Source organism: Gigantopelta aegis, chromosome 9 (genome assembly GCF_016097555.1).
Source record: "Gigantopelta aegis isolate Gae_Host chromosome 9, Gae_host_genome, whole genome shotgun sequence".
Lineage (NCBI taxonomy): Eukaryota > Metazoa > Mollusca > Gastropoda > Neomphalida > Peltospiridae > Gigantopelta > Gigantopelta aegis.
Window position 1 is genome coordinate 25,325,408 of NC_054707.1, and position 20,000 is coordinate 25,345,407.

At 33.0% G+C, this 20,000-nt stretch overlaps 1 protein-coding gene across 1 annotated transcript in view; it reads right to left on the minus strand.

Annotated features, from left to right (window-relative positions):
- LOC121380520 overlaps positions 1-9,080 on the minus strand; it is a 23,513-nt gene extending 14,433 nt beyond the window's left edge. The window contains exon 1 of the mRNA XM_041509363.1: positions 8,925-9,080. Within this exon, the coding sequence (XP_041365297.1) occupies positions 8,925-8,939 (15 nt within the window). The 5' untranslated portion in view covers positions 8,940-9,080. The remainder of the gene's footprint in view (positions 1-8,924) is intronic.
- Between the last annotated feature and the right edge of the window lie 10,920 nt (positions 9,081-20,000).

Consider the following 20,000-nt stretch of genomic DNA (forward strand, 5'->3'; position numbering starts at 1 on the left):
CGTGGATTCGAGATTCCTTGTACAGAGAAAATTCCCATCGTACATCCATTACAACAGTTCTTTGACATCATAGTGTCGGTCACCCTTATTGAATTTTGTAATAATATAAATTGAAAAACGGCAGTAAATGAAATTATTTAGATGTAATTTTTTTGTAGTCATGTAATTTCAAGGTATAATTTCACCAAAAAATTTAATAAATTAGTAAATTCGAGGTATAATTTCACAAGAAAAATTAATAAATTAGTAAATTCGAGGTGTAATTTCACAAGAAAATTTTATAAATTAGTCAATTCGAGGTATAATTTAACAAGAAAAATGAGTAAATTTGAGGTATAATTTCAAAAGAAAAATTAATAAATTAATAAATTCGAGGTATAATTTCACAAGAAAATGAATGAATTAGTAAATTCGAAGTATAATTTCAAAAGAAAAAAATTATAAATGAGTAAATTCGAGATATAATTTCAAAACAAAAACAATATAAATTAGAGGTATAATTTGACAAGAAAAATTAATAAATTAGTAAATTCGAGTAAATTAATTAATATGTTTGATCATTATGCATCCCTGAGACAACACATTCAAGATGTCCACATCTTCTGGGTCGTATAACCCGTTAAGTGTCCGTACGCGTTACCCAGTCTAGGAGTTTTCGTGGAACCGATATTTGGATAGACCTGGTCCGTGCCAAACACTGTGATCTAAACTCATTCACACCATTTATTTAAAGCGATTTCACACTTAGTGTAACTCATTTACTAGTACTCCATACATACACCACTTCTCATTGACGTTTCGCACATCTCACTACAACTTGTATTGACAGATACATCATACTGAGATTGTACGTTTAACATATTTACTCAGAGTTAGCCGTGGAACATTTCAAGTTTTATATTTTATATTGGCCGTTAAAAACAAATGCTCCTTTTGTCAGCAGTTGAACATTTATTTATTGGTAATATTTGTTATTAAATACCAGTTCGTAGACGTAATCAAGTGACAATGAACTATTATAAACACAAATTAAGATTTCTTAAAGACAACACCTTCTCGGTTGATAAGAGTTGAGAGATATTGATATTTTGAAAGGGAGAATCGCATATGTCAATAAGTCTATTTGCCTGGCTTTACAAGGGATTATTGGACGGGCGTTTGGCAGGCCTAATGTTTGAGCGACAGGTTCCGTCAAATCAAAGTTACGTCGGCTCTTGGCTACACCTTGTTTCAAGGATGTCGCATCCTGCCGACGTTTTTATGTCTGACTGAAGTGATTAGCAAAACGAACAGTCAATTAAATCAGACATCTCTGTGTTCACATCAAAATGTGCACTAGGGGTGTCGTTAAACAAAACAAACTGTAACATTTTTGATATACCAATCATGGGGCTCTGATTGAGACGAACACATAAACAAGAACAAAACAACCAGAGAATGGGTCCACTAATGGGGTTCGATCCCTCAACCGAAGCACCTCAGGCATGCGCTCTACCGAGATGTCCAAGATGTCCGGTATTTAGCAATGTTCTGTCTGTACGTCGGAGCAGGACGTGGTCCAGTGGTAAACCGCGGTCAGTCTAGGATGAATTCCCGTCGGTGGGCCCATTAAGCTATTTCTTGATCCAGCCAGTGCACCACGACTGGTATATCAAAGGCCGTGGTATTTGATATCCTCTCTGTGGGATGGCATATAAAATATTCATTGCTACTATTGGAAAAATGTAGCGAGTTTCCTCTTTAAGACTATATGTCAAAATTACCAAATGTTTGACATCTAATAGTCGATGATTAATAAATCAATGTGCTCTAGTGGTGTCGTTAAACAAAACAAACTTTAACTTTAACTTTTATTTGTCTGTACATCCAACTGTGTTATTATATGTTTCCTACCATTACAGGGGACGTCGGACTTACAAGATGCCTTACCAAAACGTTATGTTTGTTAAGAATAACCTAACAATTAAAGGGACATTCCTGAGTTTGCTGCATTGTAAAATGTTTCCGACTAATAAAATATTTCTACAATTAAACTTACATATTAAATAAATTTTCTTGTTTAGAATATCAGTGTCTGCATATTCAATGCGTTTCTGGTCGTCTTAATATTTGTAAGAAGCTCAAACTGGATTTTTTCTTCAAATAATTTCGTACGTACGAAAAAATTATATTTTAGGAAATAAAATGAAATTTAACGTAGTACAAATATTAAAACGATCAGAAACACGTTTAATATACAGCCACTAATATTTTATGCAGAAACAATATATATATTTGATATGTAATTACAATCGTTAAAAAGTCTCTGTTAGTTGTTAACATCTTAAAAATTGCGACAAACTCAGGAATGTCCCTTTAAATATAATATTTCTTACAATAGAAAGAAAGCTAAAATACAAACAGAAAACCGAAAAATGTTGGTCATATTGGTTTACACTGACACATGGAGGGGCATGTTGACAAAATCATTACTTAATTTTAGATCTATGGGCAAAGGTTTTAGCGTACCGGCGTTAAGCAGTTCCCCGGATATAACACTCGATCATAGTGTAAGAGGATGAAATACCAGATTGTATTTCACATAATTGTTGAACGGATGGTGGTCGCGGACGCCCCTCAAATCGTAATGGACATTATCACTTTATTACTGTAAGTAATTCTGTAAAACCCTTGATTAAGTAGACTTTCCCATCTAAAATCACAAAAATGACCAATTACGTAGTCCCAAAGAAAAGAAAATTATCACTTGGGTATCGTGAGTGGTCGTTTTTGCTCGAACGTAGCATACCAATAGGCTTAATAATATGCTCTGTTTTTTTCTTTGGATTTTTCAAAAATGAAAAATACTACAACTCTATTTCATTCTATTGATGCAAACTGAAATATATTTAGTTAAATAGTTTATTATACTATCAAGTCATTTATGTTGTTTTACAAGTCAGGTAGATGAAAGCGAAGCGCCTTGTCGTAAATTAGAGCGTTTGTTTACACTGTGCATAGAGCAGATGGACGGAGCTGACGTCACTTCGCCCCAAGCTATACCACCGGACGTCACAAAAACGAAACAAAATGGCTGCCCCCAGTTAGCAGGAATAATCATGTTTTTTTATTAACTCTAAAATTACGCATTTTTCATTTGTTAAAGTGTCAGTATGTGTTGGTGGTCCGGGTATGCATCTTTCCAACACATAAATCTCTTGTTTGAGTTTACTCTACCTTTAACACCGATCACAAACTTGAAAACAAAAACTTCCTTTTTGCATAGGAAACCAGTACGTGTAGGTACATGTAGTGGGCAAACTTGCCTGATACGACATTTGAAGCTAGACATTTCGAGCTCTTGAACTTTGTTTGCCGTGGCATGTCTGTTAAGCATGTTGATGCATAAGTATGCTTGAATTGAGCTTACCACGTAAATGACAATCGGTTAGCGATTCAGGACATTATGAAATGTCGAGGTTACACGGCGGTTGGGGGTTACTATAGTTGATGCATAAGTATGTTGGGACCGAGTTTACCACATTAATGACAGTCTGTTTGGAATGGCTATGACAGTGCTATAACAGGTATTACAAAGACCGTGGTGCGTGCTGTCGTGTCTATAGTCAAGCTCAAATTCAAGATTGTGATGAATGAATAAATGAAAGAATACATCGGCTATTGGGTGTCAAACTATCATCAAAACCAAATACATAATCACTACAGATAACTTTAATAATTATTAAAACATAAATGTATTATTTGGTTATTCGGTGGATCCATTGGGCTATTTATCATTTCAGCCAGTGTACCACAACTGGTATATCAAAGGCCGTAGTATGTGTTATCCTGTCTGTGGAATGGTGCATATAAAATATTCCTTACTACTAATGTAAACAAATGTAGCAGGTTTTCTCTCTACGACTATACGTCAAAATTTCAAACCTTTTCACATCCAATAGCTGATGATTAATAAATGGATGTGCTCTAGTTGTGTTGTTAAACAAAAAACCTTTTTATATTTTGTTATATTGTAGTTATGCTAATAATTTAACAGAGAACACACTATAATATAATTAATCGAAAAACTTTAACATTGTCGAAAGATGTTGTGTAATTCCGTGTGTAGATGCAACCAAAATCTTAGGGCCGATTTCATATGGCTGGGTTATCGGTGGGTTTTGGAAACATATGGGTTAAACCTAGGTTAAACCCTAGGTCATGTTTACTGTGCATTTCACATGTCTGGTCTTCAATAACCTTAGTTTAACACCGGGTTGAAATTGTATTGCTTGTTTAAACCTGCCCTTGAGATGGTTTTTCACTGGGTTTGCTCAAAGTAACTTTTCTTCATAGATAATTTCGCCAGCAAAATGGTGTTTTACATCAGTATCGCAGAGCCATTAAATGTGAACGTATTTTTAGAGACCATTTTAACCCACTACAGTAACAGATAAAGGGTGGGGAATCAGGGAGTTCTACACACCCCCCCCCCCCCCCCCTTTTAGACAACATGCTCATTTGTCTTTTTTAATTTTATTTTAGCACGACTGTATATAGAGAATAATACATGAGTGGCCGTTAGATACCATTTATCATACAACAAGTTGTTTTAAAATGTATCTTACGAGCGAAAGCGAGTTGGATACGTTTTTAATCAGCAAGCTGTAAGATAAATGCTATCTAACGGACACGAATGCATTATTTTATTTCTTACATATCCTCAAAAATCAGGTTTTAAGCAAATTTTAACATCTTTTTTGACTGAAGGTTATTTACAGCCCTTCCGCTTGTAGCTAAGTTACGCGTCACAGACAAATGATTGTCAGGTGAACTATACATCACAGTGTACCCGATTTCGACTGTGCTGGGTGTTTTGTTTCCATTGCATGAATGACATTGGTGACCTGGACATCACCTAGGAGCAGCCAGTCATATGTCTTGAAATTGTTAAAACACGTACATGTTAACAAGTATGTGTTATAAAAAATAACAAATGATGTTCTCACCAATGGGTGTGTAAGAAAATTAGATCCACCCCTTTACACAACAAGTATTCACCATGTTCGTGGCGAACAAACAACAAAGCGCCTGAGATATATACATGATAATAAACAAGATACCAGTTATTAAAAAAAAAATTCATGAGTGAAATATTTTTTTAGTTGTCATGAACTTTAGCGAGGGACATAAATTTGATAATAACTGGTATCTCATTTATTATTGTATTTATTACCCCATCTATTTTTGCTTTAAACGCCTTTATTTTAGACGCACATGCACGTACATGTATAGAAACTATATAAACCACTTTACACACTGTTTTGAGTATTGCAATTGCTTTGTATTTTAATCACACTCACAGATAATTTTCAAAAACAAAAGCTATCTTTATTCTGCTAAAAATATATATAATGAATGCAGTGTTCGAGATTAACGGCATCCCGATATCCCGGGGATACCCGAATTTAATTTTGGATACCAGACTTCAATAACCTAGTATCCCACAGGGATACCATATAATGTTGTTGTTTTTTGTTTTAATCGTGCGTTTTTATTTTTCGCTGAAACAGTGAAAGTCGTCATTTACTGGTGAAGTAACTATTTTCAAGCTCGTACCTAGTCTTATCGAATGCTATGCTGTAACAATATCTCCCCCAACTCATACCCAGTCTAATGCTACACAGGAGCAATAGCGGCGTAGCAATAGACTGGGAACCGCTAAGTCGCTATTGTTTTTGTTGAATGTTTCATCCCTTCAGATTTTATTTGAGATATAGATTCCACATCTGCAGAAAATTGATACAGGTAGGTTTATCATTAGTAATGTCAGAAACACTTATAGATTACTGCTAAATATTAATTTATGTCAGTATTACTCAAACATAGATGCAGCAAATCTTTCTGCCGATTCCGTTTGATTGCGAATTTCACGAATTCCGCCATCTCGATTGCGGCGTAGCAATAGACTGGGAACGAGAACAGTGTTTTCCAAGTTTGTTACGATGTTCTTTATGAATTTCATTCAAGTGGGATACTAAATTCTTAGGTGGGATACAAGATTTTGAAATGTTAGTATCCAACTGGGATACTGCACAAAATGTTTAACATCTTAACACTGGAATTGCATTAAAACGACATTTTGTTATAGTTTTAACACTAAAAACAGTCATGAACGCAAATTCTTTAAACGTCTATCACAAACTGCAGTCTTATAATGACATGTTTTCGTGTTTGTCTCATCTTAAAGAAACATTCATGACTTTGCTGCAATGTTTAAGATGTTATCGACTAACAGAGACGTTTTGACGACTGTACTTACACATCAAATATATTTTTCCACATAAAATATTAGTGGCTGTATATTAAACGTGTTTCTGATCGTTCTAATATTTGTACTAGGTTAAATTTCATTATATTTCCTAAAAAAGATTTTTTCGTACGTACGAAATTATTTGAAGACAAACTCCAGTTTGGGCTTCTTACACATATTAAGAGGACCAGAAACACATTGAATATAAAGACACTGATATTCTAAACAAGAAAATATATTTAATATGTAAGTTTAATTGTAGAACTATTTTATTAGTCGGAAACATGTTACAATGGAGCAAACTCGGGAATGTCCCTTTAATAAAGGGGAAAAAAGCGAGATAGGCCTACAGGTTTGAAATTTTAACAAAACGTCGTCTCGTTACCCTCGGGCGTACGGGTCCCTTTTTTGTTTTGGAGTGGGGGGTGGGGGAGGCTGGGATTTTTTACCCAATTAAAGGGAAATGCCCAATTCTGGGTAAAAACGTTTATTCATCTGTGCATTATTACCAACAGCTATGTAGGGTTCTGTACGCATTTTACGTGGATTATAACTAATATTGTGAGTAGAATGATGGAAATACACAGTGAAACGTTTTCAGGCCAGCTTATTTTGGCCAAACATCTCCATCATTTTTGCCCGAATATGGTTTGCCCCAGACTGTGGGGGAGGGGGGAGGAGATAGCTGACCCCCCATCTTGTACGCGAATGCTAATAATATACTAGCAACGAGTTTGAACTACAAAGTAATGAAGTGTGAGCTATCCCTCGTTTATATTATGTCCCTTTCTAGATCTGCGGGTAACCCATATAAAAAGCGTGGTTTTGTAAACACGGGTAAAACAGACACATGTGAAATGCACCATGGGTGTAGGTCTTGGTCAAGTTCTTCAGTGTTTTGTGTAAACCAGTGTTAAACCTAGGTTTTCATAAAACCTGGTGTTATGAAACCCAGACATGTGAAATCGGCCCTAAATCTCTTAATTTTTAATTTTTAAAAGTGTAAAATGGTATATGTACCTGTAAAATACATATAATATCATAATTCATCACATTTAAATCTATAACATGACTTTAAATATGATAAATAAATTCCAATAGTGGGTTCATTTCTGGATATTTCTGCCTGGAAAATTGAATTCAGGAAAATGAAAAAATGCGGAAGTTCGGTGCAAGTCGCAAACGCGGGCCTAATCTTTTACGGGCTCCCTGTTTTTTGAAATTCCATTCACTGCCAGCGTGTCTTTGTGAGTCCTCGGATTTCTTTCATGTTGTTGGCACAAAGACAGCTTTATCTAAGTAGCTGTTTGCATTTAAACAGACGCTGTTAACTTATTGGCATGTAAATCACAGATGATGATAGCATGTTCCGCTTTAGATGATTTGTTTTTTTCCGAGCAGCAATCAATTCAACAAAACAGTAACGCAATATATTCAAAAATGTATTTTTTCAATGTTTATTTTATATAGTAGTATAATGTGAGCGAATTGAATTAATGAGTGTTTAACAATACCCACGAACCAACATACATCAGCTACTAAATACTGTTACAATGATGTGAAATGAAATCGTGTTGAGAAAACGAAAAACAAATAAAAGTAAAACTAAGCAAAATGAAGACTTTTACTTAATTTTTTACCCACAAAACGTTTATCATGTTAATTCTTTTAATTCTTAGTCATTCTTAGTAAAGCTTATACAACTTGTAGTTGAGAATGTTATACCAAAAAACAAACACAACAAACAACTGTGGCATCCCCATACATCTAATCATCATCCAGATATGTTTGTGATGTCTAACAATTTATTTTGCTCTGTGTTAAATGTTTAAATGTTTTTGTTGTTTAATGCATACATATACATACACCCCCCACCCCCCACCCCCACACACAGATATATATACATATATATATATATATATATATATATATATATATATATATATATATATATATATATATATATATATATATATATATAACAAAAACACCCACCCACCCCAAAAGACATAAACAAAAGCAATATACAATAACGACCTCTGACAATGAATGACAGAATAAGCTAATTAATGACAACATAAATTAAATAAATAAAATAGTTGTTTGAAATAAACACAAGAGGAATAAAACCAATGGGCCAATCATACATTTTAAAAACAAAAAATATAAGCCAAATGATTGCGAACATTGTTTTTCCAACAATCTCGAATAAATTTAAACAACCTTTTTAGCTTTTAGCTAAATATTTAGTCTTCCTAACAAATGTATCGAACGTTTTGCGGATCGTGTCATAAAAATGTAAAGCCTCAAATTAGTCATTAGACATTCAACAATCTGAGAAATAAATTATTGGTAATGAAGGACCAATAGCAAATACTGTCTCTTTCAAATTTATAACATATATTATAGACAGACAGACAGACAGACAAATTAGTTTTTACGTCTCACCTTGTGTACAGATTAAAAAAAACAAGAGTTCAACAATAATATTACAATATTAATACAGCAATAGATTTACACAAGCCACTCCTATGTATTAAAAGACTAACAGAAATATGTTTAAAGTATTGTACTTACAAGACATTAAACTAGAAAACATAAAATATGTATATTTACACAAGCGCAAACATACCTGGCCTGACCGCATGTTTCAATTAACGCAAAATATGTCAGCAATTCCTTGTTCTTTTTAGACGCACCGTGCACTACGGATTTTGGTGTCCACCTCTTTGAAAATCAAAGTCAGCTGAAGACTGGAAGACACTACAGGTCTTTTATTAACTGACAGGCTAAATACACCGTGACGTCACAGAACATGTGTGGGTACACGCACTGATGACATCCACGCGAAACTAGCAATCTTGCAACGTAAACAAGTTATTGTTGCTATCGTTTAAACGCTCTTCTTCATAGAACATGTGTTTTGTTGCCAAAATTAGAATCCAGTGACGTAGACGAATCGGTGAACGTCGCTTCTTAAGCGTTTGGGTTTCGTTTCGTGTACCCCTCGCTTGTGTTGGTGTTTGATCGTGACTTAAGACTTGCTCTCGAGTTTTCAGGTTCATCGCTTGTTGCGGGAGAGTACACTCCTGCTCCCATCAACACGATCTCGAGAAGTTGACGCAGCCGTAGATAATAGAAACATCGTGACATCGTGTGTAAGGTGGGGTACGTCGTTAGTATACATTACAACATGACGACTTAATAACACGGCTATTATTTGTCTTACACCCACCCATGGGAGCGCTACACACGTGCACGTGTAACACAACGCTATTGCACGGAGCGCTCGCTCGATGCGCGGTCGGTGTGGGACCGATCCCCGTCGGTGGGCCCATTGGGATATTTCTCGTTCCAGCCAATGCACCACGACTGGTATATCAAAGGCCGTGGTATGTACCACCCTGTCTATGGGATGGTGCATATAAAAGATCCCTTGCTGCTAATCGAAAAGAGTAGCCCATGAAGTGGCGACAGCGGATTTCCTCTCTTAGTATCTGTGAGGCCGGCTCCTGTGCCCACGACAGGCGTGCGCTACAACAGCTTGTTCTGAATGTGCACATAAAACCCTATGACCTGACCTGACCTGACAGTACAACCGATCGCATTCAACACTATTGACAACTCATACCTTTGATAACTGTAAACTATATGTCTTGTTTTATGTGACACTGAACTAGAGCAGTTCAGCGATTAAAGGGGCATGCTTTTGTTTCTTTTAGCAGCTTAGGGATTAATACACATGTAATTACGTTTCGTCGTTAAATATGATAATATGTTTTAAATATTAATGTAATAAGTAAAGTTTGTTTTGTTTAACGACACTACTGTAGTACATTGATTAATTAATTATAGACTACTGAATGTCAAACATTTGGTAATTTTGACACATAGTCATCAAAAATAGTTCATATCTGTGAAAATGTAATCATGATTGTAATCATGATTACTGGGCAGTGTAATCGCAATCGTAATCGATTACTTTCATTTTCCTTGTAATCGTAATCGTAATCATGACATTCTTAAGTAATCGTAATCGTAATTGATTACTTTTGTCATGTAATCGCCCCATGTCTGATATATATATATATATATATATATATATATATATATATATATATATATATATATATATATATATATATATATATGTGTGTGTGTGTGTGTGTGTGTGTGTGTGTGTGTGTGTGTGTTACCTGTTTTGGAACCGAGCACAGAACAGAACGCGTTACTGCACCATTACTGTTGCGGATAATCATAATGAGCTGAATGTACAAAGCCTGTCTATGTCGTACACGTGGGTAACTACACACATTTACAATGCTTAAACACACCTGCTTATGTCGTACACGTGGGTAACTACACACATGTATAATGTTTAACACACCTGTTTATGTCGTACTAGAGTATGGTGGTTATGAAGATGGTTTAATAAATAGAGTATGGTGGTTATGAAGATGGTTGAATAAATAGAGTATGGTGGTTATGAAGATGGTTTAATAAATAGAGTATGGTGGTTATGAAGATGGTTTAATAAATAGAGTATGGTGGTTATGAAGACGGTTTAATAATAGAGTATGGTGGTTATGAAGATGGTTGAATAAATAGAGTATGGTGGTTATGAAGACGGTTTAATAAATAGAGTATGGTGGTTATGAAGATGGTTTAATAAATAGAGTATGGTGGTTATGAAGATGGTTGAATAAATAGAGTATGGTGGTTATGAAGATGGTTTAATAAATAGAGTATGGTGGTTATGAAGATGGTTTAATAAATAGAGTATGGTGGTTATGAAGATGGTTTAATAAATAGAGTATGGTGGTTATGAAGACGGTTGAATAAATAGAGTATGGTGGTTATGAAGATGGTTTAATAAATAGAGTATGGTGGTTATGAAGATGGTTGAATAAATAGAGTATGGTGGTTATGAAGAGAGAGTATGGTTGAATAAATAGAGTATGGTGGTTATGAAGATGGTTTAATAAATAGAGTATGGTGGTTATGAAGACGGTTTAATAAATAGAGTATGGTGGTTATGAAGATGGTTTAATAAATAGAGTATGGTGGTTATGAAGATGGTTTAATAAATAGAGTATGGTGGTTATGAAGACGGTTTAATAAATAGAGTATGGTGGTTATGAAGATGGTTTAATAAATAGAGTATGGTGGTTATGAAGATGGTTTAATAAATAGAGTATGGTGGTTATGAAGATGGTTGAATAAATAGAGTATGGTGGTTATGAAGACGGTTTAATAAATAGAGTATGGTGGTTATGAAGATGGTTTAATAAATAGAGTATGGTGGTTATGAAGATGGTTTAATAAATAGAGTATGGTGGTTATGAAGATGGTTTAATAAATAGAGTATGGTGGTTATGAAGATGGTTTAATAAATAGAGTATGGTGGTTATGAAGATGGTTTAATAAATAGAGTATGGTGGTTATGAAGATGGTTGAATAAATAGAGTATGGTGGTTATGAAGATGGTTTAATAAATAGAGTATGGTGGTTATGAAGATGGTTGAATAAATAGAGTATGGTGGTTATGAAGACGGTTGAATAAATAGAGTATGGTGGTTATGAAGATGGTTTAATAAATAGAGTATGGTGGTTATGAAGATGGTTTAATAAATAGAGTATGGTGGTTATGAAGATGGTTGAATAAATAGAGTATGGTGGTTATGAAGATGGTTTAATAAATAGAGTATGGTGGTTATGAAGACGGTTGAATACATAGAGTATGGTGGTTATGAAGATGGTTTAATAAATAGAGTATGGTGGTTATGAATAGAGATGGTTGAAGAAATTGAATAAATAGAGTATGGTGGTTATGAAGATGGTTTAATAAATAGAGTATGGTGGTTATGAAGATGGTTTAATAAATAGAGTATGGTGGTTATGAAGATGGTTTAATAAATAGAGTATGGTGGTTATGAAGATGGTTTAAATAATATAGTGGTTATGAGTATGGTGGTTATGAAGATGGTTGAATAAATAGAGTATGGTGGTTATGAAGATGGTTTAATAAATAGAGTATGGTGGTTATGAAGATGGTTATTAAAAATAGAGTATGGTGGTTATGAAGATGGTTGAATAAATAGAGTATGGTGGTTATGAAGATGGTTTAATAAATAGAGTATGGTGGTTATGAAGATGGTTGAATAAATAGAGTATGGTGGTTATGAAGATGGTTTAATAAATAGAGTATGGTGGTTATGAAGATGGTTGAATAAAGAGTATGGTGGTTATGAAGATGGTTTAATAAATAGAGTATGGTGGTTATGAAGATGGTTTAATAAATAGAGTATGGTGGTTATGAAGATGGTTTAATAAATAGAGTATGGTGGTTATGAAGATGGTTGAATAAATAGAGTATGGTGGTTATGAAGATGGTTTAATAAATAGAGTATGGTGGTTATGAAGATGGTTTAATAAATAGAGTATGGTGGTTATGAAGATGGTTTAATAAATAGAGTATGGTGGTTATGAAGATGGTTTAATAAATAGAGTATGGTGGTTATGAAGATGGTTTAATAAATAGAGTATGGTGGTTATGAAGATGGTTGAATAAATAGAGTATGGTGGTTATGAAGATGGTTTAATAAATAGAGCATGGTGGTTATGAAGATGGTTGAATAAATAGAGTATGGTGGTTATGAATAAATAGAGTATGGTGGTTGTGAAGATGGTTGAATAAATAGAGTATGGTGGTTGTGAAGATGGTTGAATAAATAGAGTATGGTGGTTATGAAGATGGTTTTAATAAATAGAGTATGGTGGTTATGAAGATGGTTGAATAAATAGAGTATGGTGGTTATGAAGATGGTTGAATAAATAGAGTATGGTGGTTATGAAGATGGTTTAATAAATAGAGTATGGTGGTTATGAAGATGGTTTAATAAATAGAGTATGGTGGTTATGAAGATGGTTGAATAAATAGAGTATGGTGGTTATGAAGATGGTTTAATAAATAGAGAGTATGGTGGTTATGAAGATGGTTTAATAAATAGAGTATGGTGGTTATGAAGATGGTTTAATAAATAGAGTATGGTGGTTATGAAGATGGTTTAATAAATAGAGTATGGTGGTTATGAAGATGGTTTAATAAATAGAGTATGGTGGTTATGAAGATGGTTTAATAAATAGAGTATGGTGGTTATGAAGATGGTTTAATAAATAGAGTATGGTGGTTATGAAGATGGTTTAATAAATAGAGCATGGTGGTTATGAAGATGGTTTAATAAATAGAGTATGGTGGTTATGAAGATGGTTTAATAAATAGAGTATGGTGGTTATGAAGATGGTTGAATAAATAGAGTATGGTGGTTATGAAGATGGTTTAATAAATAGAGTATGGTGGTTATGAAGATGGTTTAATAAATAGAGTATGGTGGTTATGAAGATGGTTTAATAAATAGAGTATGGTGGTTATGAAGATGGTTGAATAAATAGAGTATGGTGGTTATGAAGATGGTTTAATAAATAGAGTATGGTGGTTATGAAGATGGTTTAATAAATAGAGTATGGTGGTTATGAAGATGGTTTAATAAATAGAGTATGGTGGTTATGAAGATGGTTTAATAAATAGAGTATGGTGGTTATGAAGATGGTTGAATAAATAGAGTATGGTGGTTATGAAGATGGTTGAATAAATAGAGTATGGTGGTTATGAAGATGGTTGAATAGAGTATGGTGGTTATGAAGATGGTTGAATAAATAGAGTATGGTGGTTATGAAGATGGTTTAATAAATAGAGTATGGTGGTTATGAAGATGGTTGAATAAATAGAGTATGGTGGTTATGAAGACGGTTTAATAAATAGAGTATGGTGGTTATGAAGATGGTTGAATAAATAGAGTATGGTGGTTATGAAGATGGTTGAATAAATAGAGTATGGTGGTTATGAAGATGGTTGAATAAATAGAGTATGGTGGTTATGAAGATGGTTGAATAAATAGAGTATGGTGGTTATGAAGATGGTTTAATAAATAGAGTATGGTGGTTATGAAGATGGTTTAATAAATAGAGTATGGTGGTTATGAAGATGGTTTAATAAATAGAGTATGGTGGTTATGAAGATGGTTTAATAAATAGAGTATGGTGGTTATGAAGATGGTTTAATAAATAGAGTATGGTGGTTATGAAGATGGTTTAATAAATAGAGTATGGTGGTTATGAAGATGGTTTAATAAATAGAGTATGGTGGTTATGAAGACGGTTTAATAAATAGAGTATGGTGGTTATGAAGATGGTTGAATAAATAGAGTATGGTGGTTATGAAGATGGTTGAATACATAGAGTATGGTGGTTATGAAGATGGTTCAATAAATAGAGTATGGTGGTTATGAAGATGGTTCAATAAATAGAGTATGGTGGTTATGAAGATGGTTTAATAAATAGAGTATGGTGGTTATGAAGATGGTTTAATAAATAGAGTATGGTGGTTATGAAGATGGTTGAATAAATAGAGTATGGTGGTTATGAAGATGGTTTAATAAATAGAGTATGGTGGTTATGAAGATGGTTTAATAAATAGAGTATGGTGGTTATGAAGATGGTTTAATAAATAGAGTATGGTGGTTATGAAGATGGTTATGAAGATGGTTGAATAAATAGAGCATGGTGGTTATGAAGATGGTTGAATAAATAGAGTATGGTGGTTATGAAGATGGTTTAATAAATAGAGTATGGTGGTTATGAAGATGGTTGAATAAATAGAGTATGGTGGTTATGAAGATGGTTGAATAAATAGAGTATGGTGGTTATGAAGATGGTTGAATAAATAGAGTATGGTGGTTATGAAGATGGTTGAATAAATAGAGTATGGTGGTTATGAAGATGAAGATGGTGAAAATAGAGTATGGTGGTTATGAAGACGGTTAAATAGAGTATGGTGGTTATGAAGATGGTTTAATAAATAGAGCATGGTGGTTATGAAGATGGTTTAATAAATAGAGTATGGTGGTTATGAAGATGGTTTAATAAATAGAGTATGGTGGTTATGAAGATGGTTTAATAAATAGAGTATGGTGGTTATGAATAAATAGAGTATGGTGGTTATGAAGATGGTTTAATAAATAGAGTATGGTGGTTATGAAGATGGTTTAATAAATAGAGTATGGTGGTTATGAAGATGGTTTAATAAATAGAGTATGGTGGTTATGAAGATGGTTTAATAAATAGAGTATGGTGGTTATGAAGATGGTTTAATAAATAGAGTATGGTGGTTATGAAGATGGTTTAATAAATAGAGTATGGTGGTTATGAAGATGGTTCAATAAATAGAGTATGGTGGTTATGAAGATGGTTTAATAAATAGAGTATGGTGGTTATGAAGATGGTTGAATAAATAGAGTATGGTGGTTATGAAGATGGTTGAATACATAGAGTATGGTGGTTATGAAGATGGTTTAATAAATAGAGTATGGTGGTTATGAAGGTTGAATAAATAGAGTATGGTGGTTATGAAGATGGTTTAATAAATAGAGTATGGTGGTTATGAAGATGGTTGAATAAATAGAGTATGGTGGTTATGAAGATGGTTGAATAAATAGAGTATGGTGGTTATGAATAGAGTATGGTTTAATAATATAGAGTATGGTGGTTATGAAGATGGTTTAATAAATAGAGTATGGTGGTTATGAAGATGGTTTAATAAATAGAGTATGGTGGTTATGAAGATGGTTTAATAAATAGAGTATGGTGGTTATGAAGATGGTTGAATAAATAGAGTATGGTGGTTATGAAGATGGTTTAATAAATAGAGTATGGTGGTTATGAAGATGGTTTAATAAATAGAGTATGGTGGTTATGAAGATGGTTTAATAAATAGAGTATGGTGGTTGAAGATGGTTTAATATGAAGATGGTTTAATAAATAGAGTATGGTGGTTATGAAGATGGTTGAATAAATAGAGTATGGTGGTTATGAAGATGGTTTAATAAATAGAGTATGGTGGTTATGAAGATGGTTTAATAAATAGAGTATGGTGGTTATGAAGATGGTTTAATAAATAGAGTATGGTGGTTATGAAGATGGTTTAATAAATAGAGTATGGTGGTTATGAAGATGTTTTAATAAATAGAGTATGGTGGTTAAATTATTTGTATAAAATGTTATTAATAAATAGAGTATGGTGGTTATGAAGATGGTTGAATAAATAGAGTATGGTGGTTATGAAGATGGTTGAATAAATAGAGTATGGTGGTTATGAAGACGGTTTAATAAATAGAGTATGGTGGTTATGAAGATGGTTTAATAAATAGAGTATGGTGGTTATGAAGATGGTTTAATAAATAGAGTATGGTGGTTATGAAGATGGTTTAATAAATAGAGTATGGTGGTTATGAAGATGGTTTAATAAATAGAGTATGGTGGTTATGAAGATGGTTTAATAAATAGAGTATAAATAGAGTATGGTTATGAAGATGGTTTAATAAATAGAGTATGGTGGTTATGAAGATGGTTTAATAAATAGAGTATGGTGGTTATGAAGATGGTTTAATAAATAGAGTATGGTGGTTATGAAGATGGTTTAATAAATAGAGTATGGTGGTTATGAAGATGGTTTAATAAATAGAGTATGGTGGTTATGAAGATGGTTTAATAAATAGAGTATGGTGGTTATGAAGATGGTTTAATAAATAGAGTATGGTGGTTATGAAGATGGTTTAATAAATAGAGTATGGTGGTTATGAAGATGGTTTAATAAATAGAGTGGTGGTTATGAAGATGGTTTAATAAATAGAGTATGGTGGTTATGAAGATGGTTTAATAAATAGAGTATGGTGGTTATGAAGATGGTTTAATAAATAGAGTATGGTGGTTATGAAGATGGTTTAATAAATAGAGTATGGTGGTTATGAAGATGGTTTAATAAATAGAGTATGGTGGTTATGAAGATGGTTAAATAAGTATAGAGTATGGTGAGTATGGTGGTTATGAAGATGGTTTAATAAATAGAGTATGGTGGTTATGAAGATGGTTGAATAATAGAGTATGGTGGTTATGAAGATGGTTTAATAAATAGAGTATGGTGGTTATGAAGATGGTTTAATAAATAGATGGTGGTTATGAAGATGGTTTAATAAATAGAGTATGGTGGTTATGAAGATGGTTGAATAAATAGAGTATGGTGGTTATGAAGATGGTTTAATAAATAGAGTATGGTGGTTATGAAGATGGTTGAATAAATAGAGTATGGTGGTTATGAAGATGGTTTAATAAATAGAGTATGGTGGTTATGAAGATGGTTTAATAAATAGAGTATGGTGGTTATGAAGACGGTTTAATAAATAGAGTATGGTGGTTATGAAGACGGTTTAATAAATAGAGTATGGTGGTTATGAAGATGGTTTAATAAATAGAGTATGGTGGTTATGAAGATGGTTTAATAAATAGAGTATGGTGGTTATGAAGATGGTTTAATAAATAGAGTATGGTGGTTATGAAGATGGTTTAATAAATAGAGTATGGTGGTTATGAAGATGGTTGAATAAATAGAGTATGGTGGTTATGAAGATGGTTTAATAAATAGAGTATGGTGGTTATGAAGACGGTTTAATAAATAGAGTATGGTGGTTATGAAGATGGTTTAATAAATAGAGTATGGTGGTTATGAAGATGGTTGAATACATAGAGTATGGTGGTTATGAAGATGGTTTAATAAATAGAGTATGGTGGTTATGAAGATGGTTGAATAAATAGAGTATGGTGGTTATGAAGATGGTTTAATAAATAGAGTATGGTGGTTATGAAGATGGTTTAATAAATAGAGTATGGTGGTTATGAAGATGGTTGAATAAATAGAGTATGGTGGTTATGAAGATGGTTGAATAAATAGAGTATGGTGGTTATGAAGATGGTTGAATAAATAGAGTATGGTGGTTATGAAGATGGTTGAATAAATAGAGTATGGTGGTTATGAAGATGGTTGAATAAGAGTATGAGTATGGTGGTTATGTGGTGATTATGAGGTTTAATAAATAGAGTATGGTGGTTATGAAGATGGTTTAATAAATAGAGTATGGTGGTTATGAAGATGGTTTAATAAATAGAGTATGGTGGTTATGAAGATGGTTTAATAAATAGAGTATGGTGGTTATGAAGATGGTTTAATAAATAGAGTATGGTGGTTATGAAGATGGTTTAATAATAGAGTATGGTGGTTATGAAGATGGTTTAATAATAGAGTATGGTGGTTATGAAGATGGTTTAATAAATAGAGTATGGTGGTTATGAAGATGGTTTAATAAATAGAGTATGGTGGTTATGAAGATGGTTTAATAAATAGAGTATGGTGGTTATGAAGACGGTTTAATAAATAGAGTATGGTGGTTATGAAGATGGTTGAATAGATAGAGTATGGTGGTTATGAAGATGGTTTAATAAATAGAGTATGGTGGTTATGAAGATGGTAAATAGAGTATGGTGGTTATGAAGAGGTTTAATATGGTATGGGTTATGAAGATGGTTTAATATATAGAGTATGTATGGTGGTTATGAAGATGGTTTAATAAATAGAGTATGGTGGTTATGAAGATGGTTGAATAAATAGAGTATGGTGGTTATGAAGATGGTTTAATAAATAGAGTATGGTGGTTATGAAGATGGTTTAATAAATAGAGTATGGTGGTTATGAAGATGGTTGAATAAATAGAGTATGGTGGTTATGAAGATGGTTTAATACATAGAGTATGGTGGTTATGAAGATGGTTGAATAAATAGAGTATGGTGGTTATGAAGATGGTTTAATAAATAGAGTATGGTGGTTATGAAGATGGTTTAATAAATAGAGTATGGTGGTTATGAAGATGGTTTAATAAATAGAGTATGGTGGTTATGAAGATGGTTGAATAAATAGAGTATGGTGGTTATGAAGATGGTTTAATAAATAGAGTATGGTGGTTATGAAGATGGTTGAATAAATAGAGTATGGTGGTTATGAAGATGGTTTAATACATAGAGTATGGTGGTTATGAAGATGGTTTAATAATATAAGTAGAGTAGAGTATGGTGGTTATGAAGATGGTTGAATAAATAGAGTATGGTGGTTATGAAGATGGTTTAATAAATAGAGTATGGTGGTTATGAAGATGGTTGAATAAATAGAGTATGGTGGTTATGAAGATGGTTTAATAAATAGAGTATGGTGGTTATGAAGATGGTTTAATAAATAGAGTATGGTGGTTATGAAGATGGTTTAATAAATAGAGTATGGTGGTTATGAAGATGGTTGAATAAATAGAGTATGGTGGTTATGAAGATGGTTTAATAAATAGAGTATGGTGGTTATGAAGATGGTTTAATAAATAGAGTATGGTGGTTATGAAGATGGTTAGAATAATGATAGAGAGTATGGTGGTTATGAAGATGGTTTAATAAATAGAGTATGGTGGTTATGAAGATGGTTTAATAAATAGAGTATGGTGGTTATGAAGATGGTTTAATACATAGAGTATGGTGGTTATGAAGATGGTTTAATAAATAGAGTATGGTGGTTATGAAGATGGTTGAATAAATAGAGTATGGTGGTTATGAAGATGGTTTTAAGTAGGTATGGTGGTTATGAAGATGGTTTAATAAATAGTTATGAAGATGGTTATGGTGGTTATGAAGATGGTTGAATAAATAGAGTATGGTGGTTATGAAGATGGTTTAATAAATAGAGTATGGTGGTTATGAAGATGGTTGAATAAATAGAGTATGG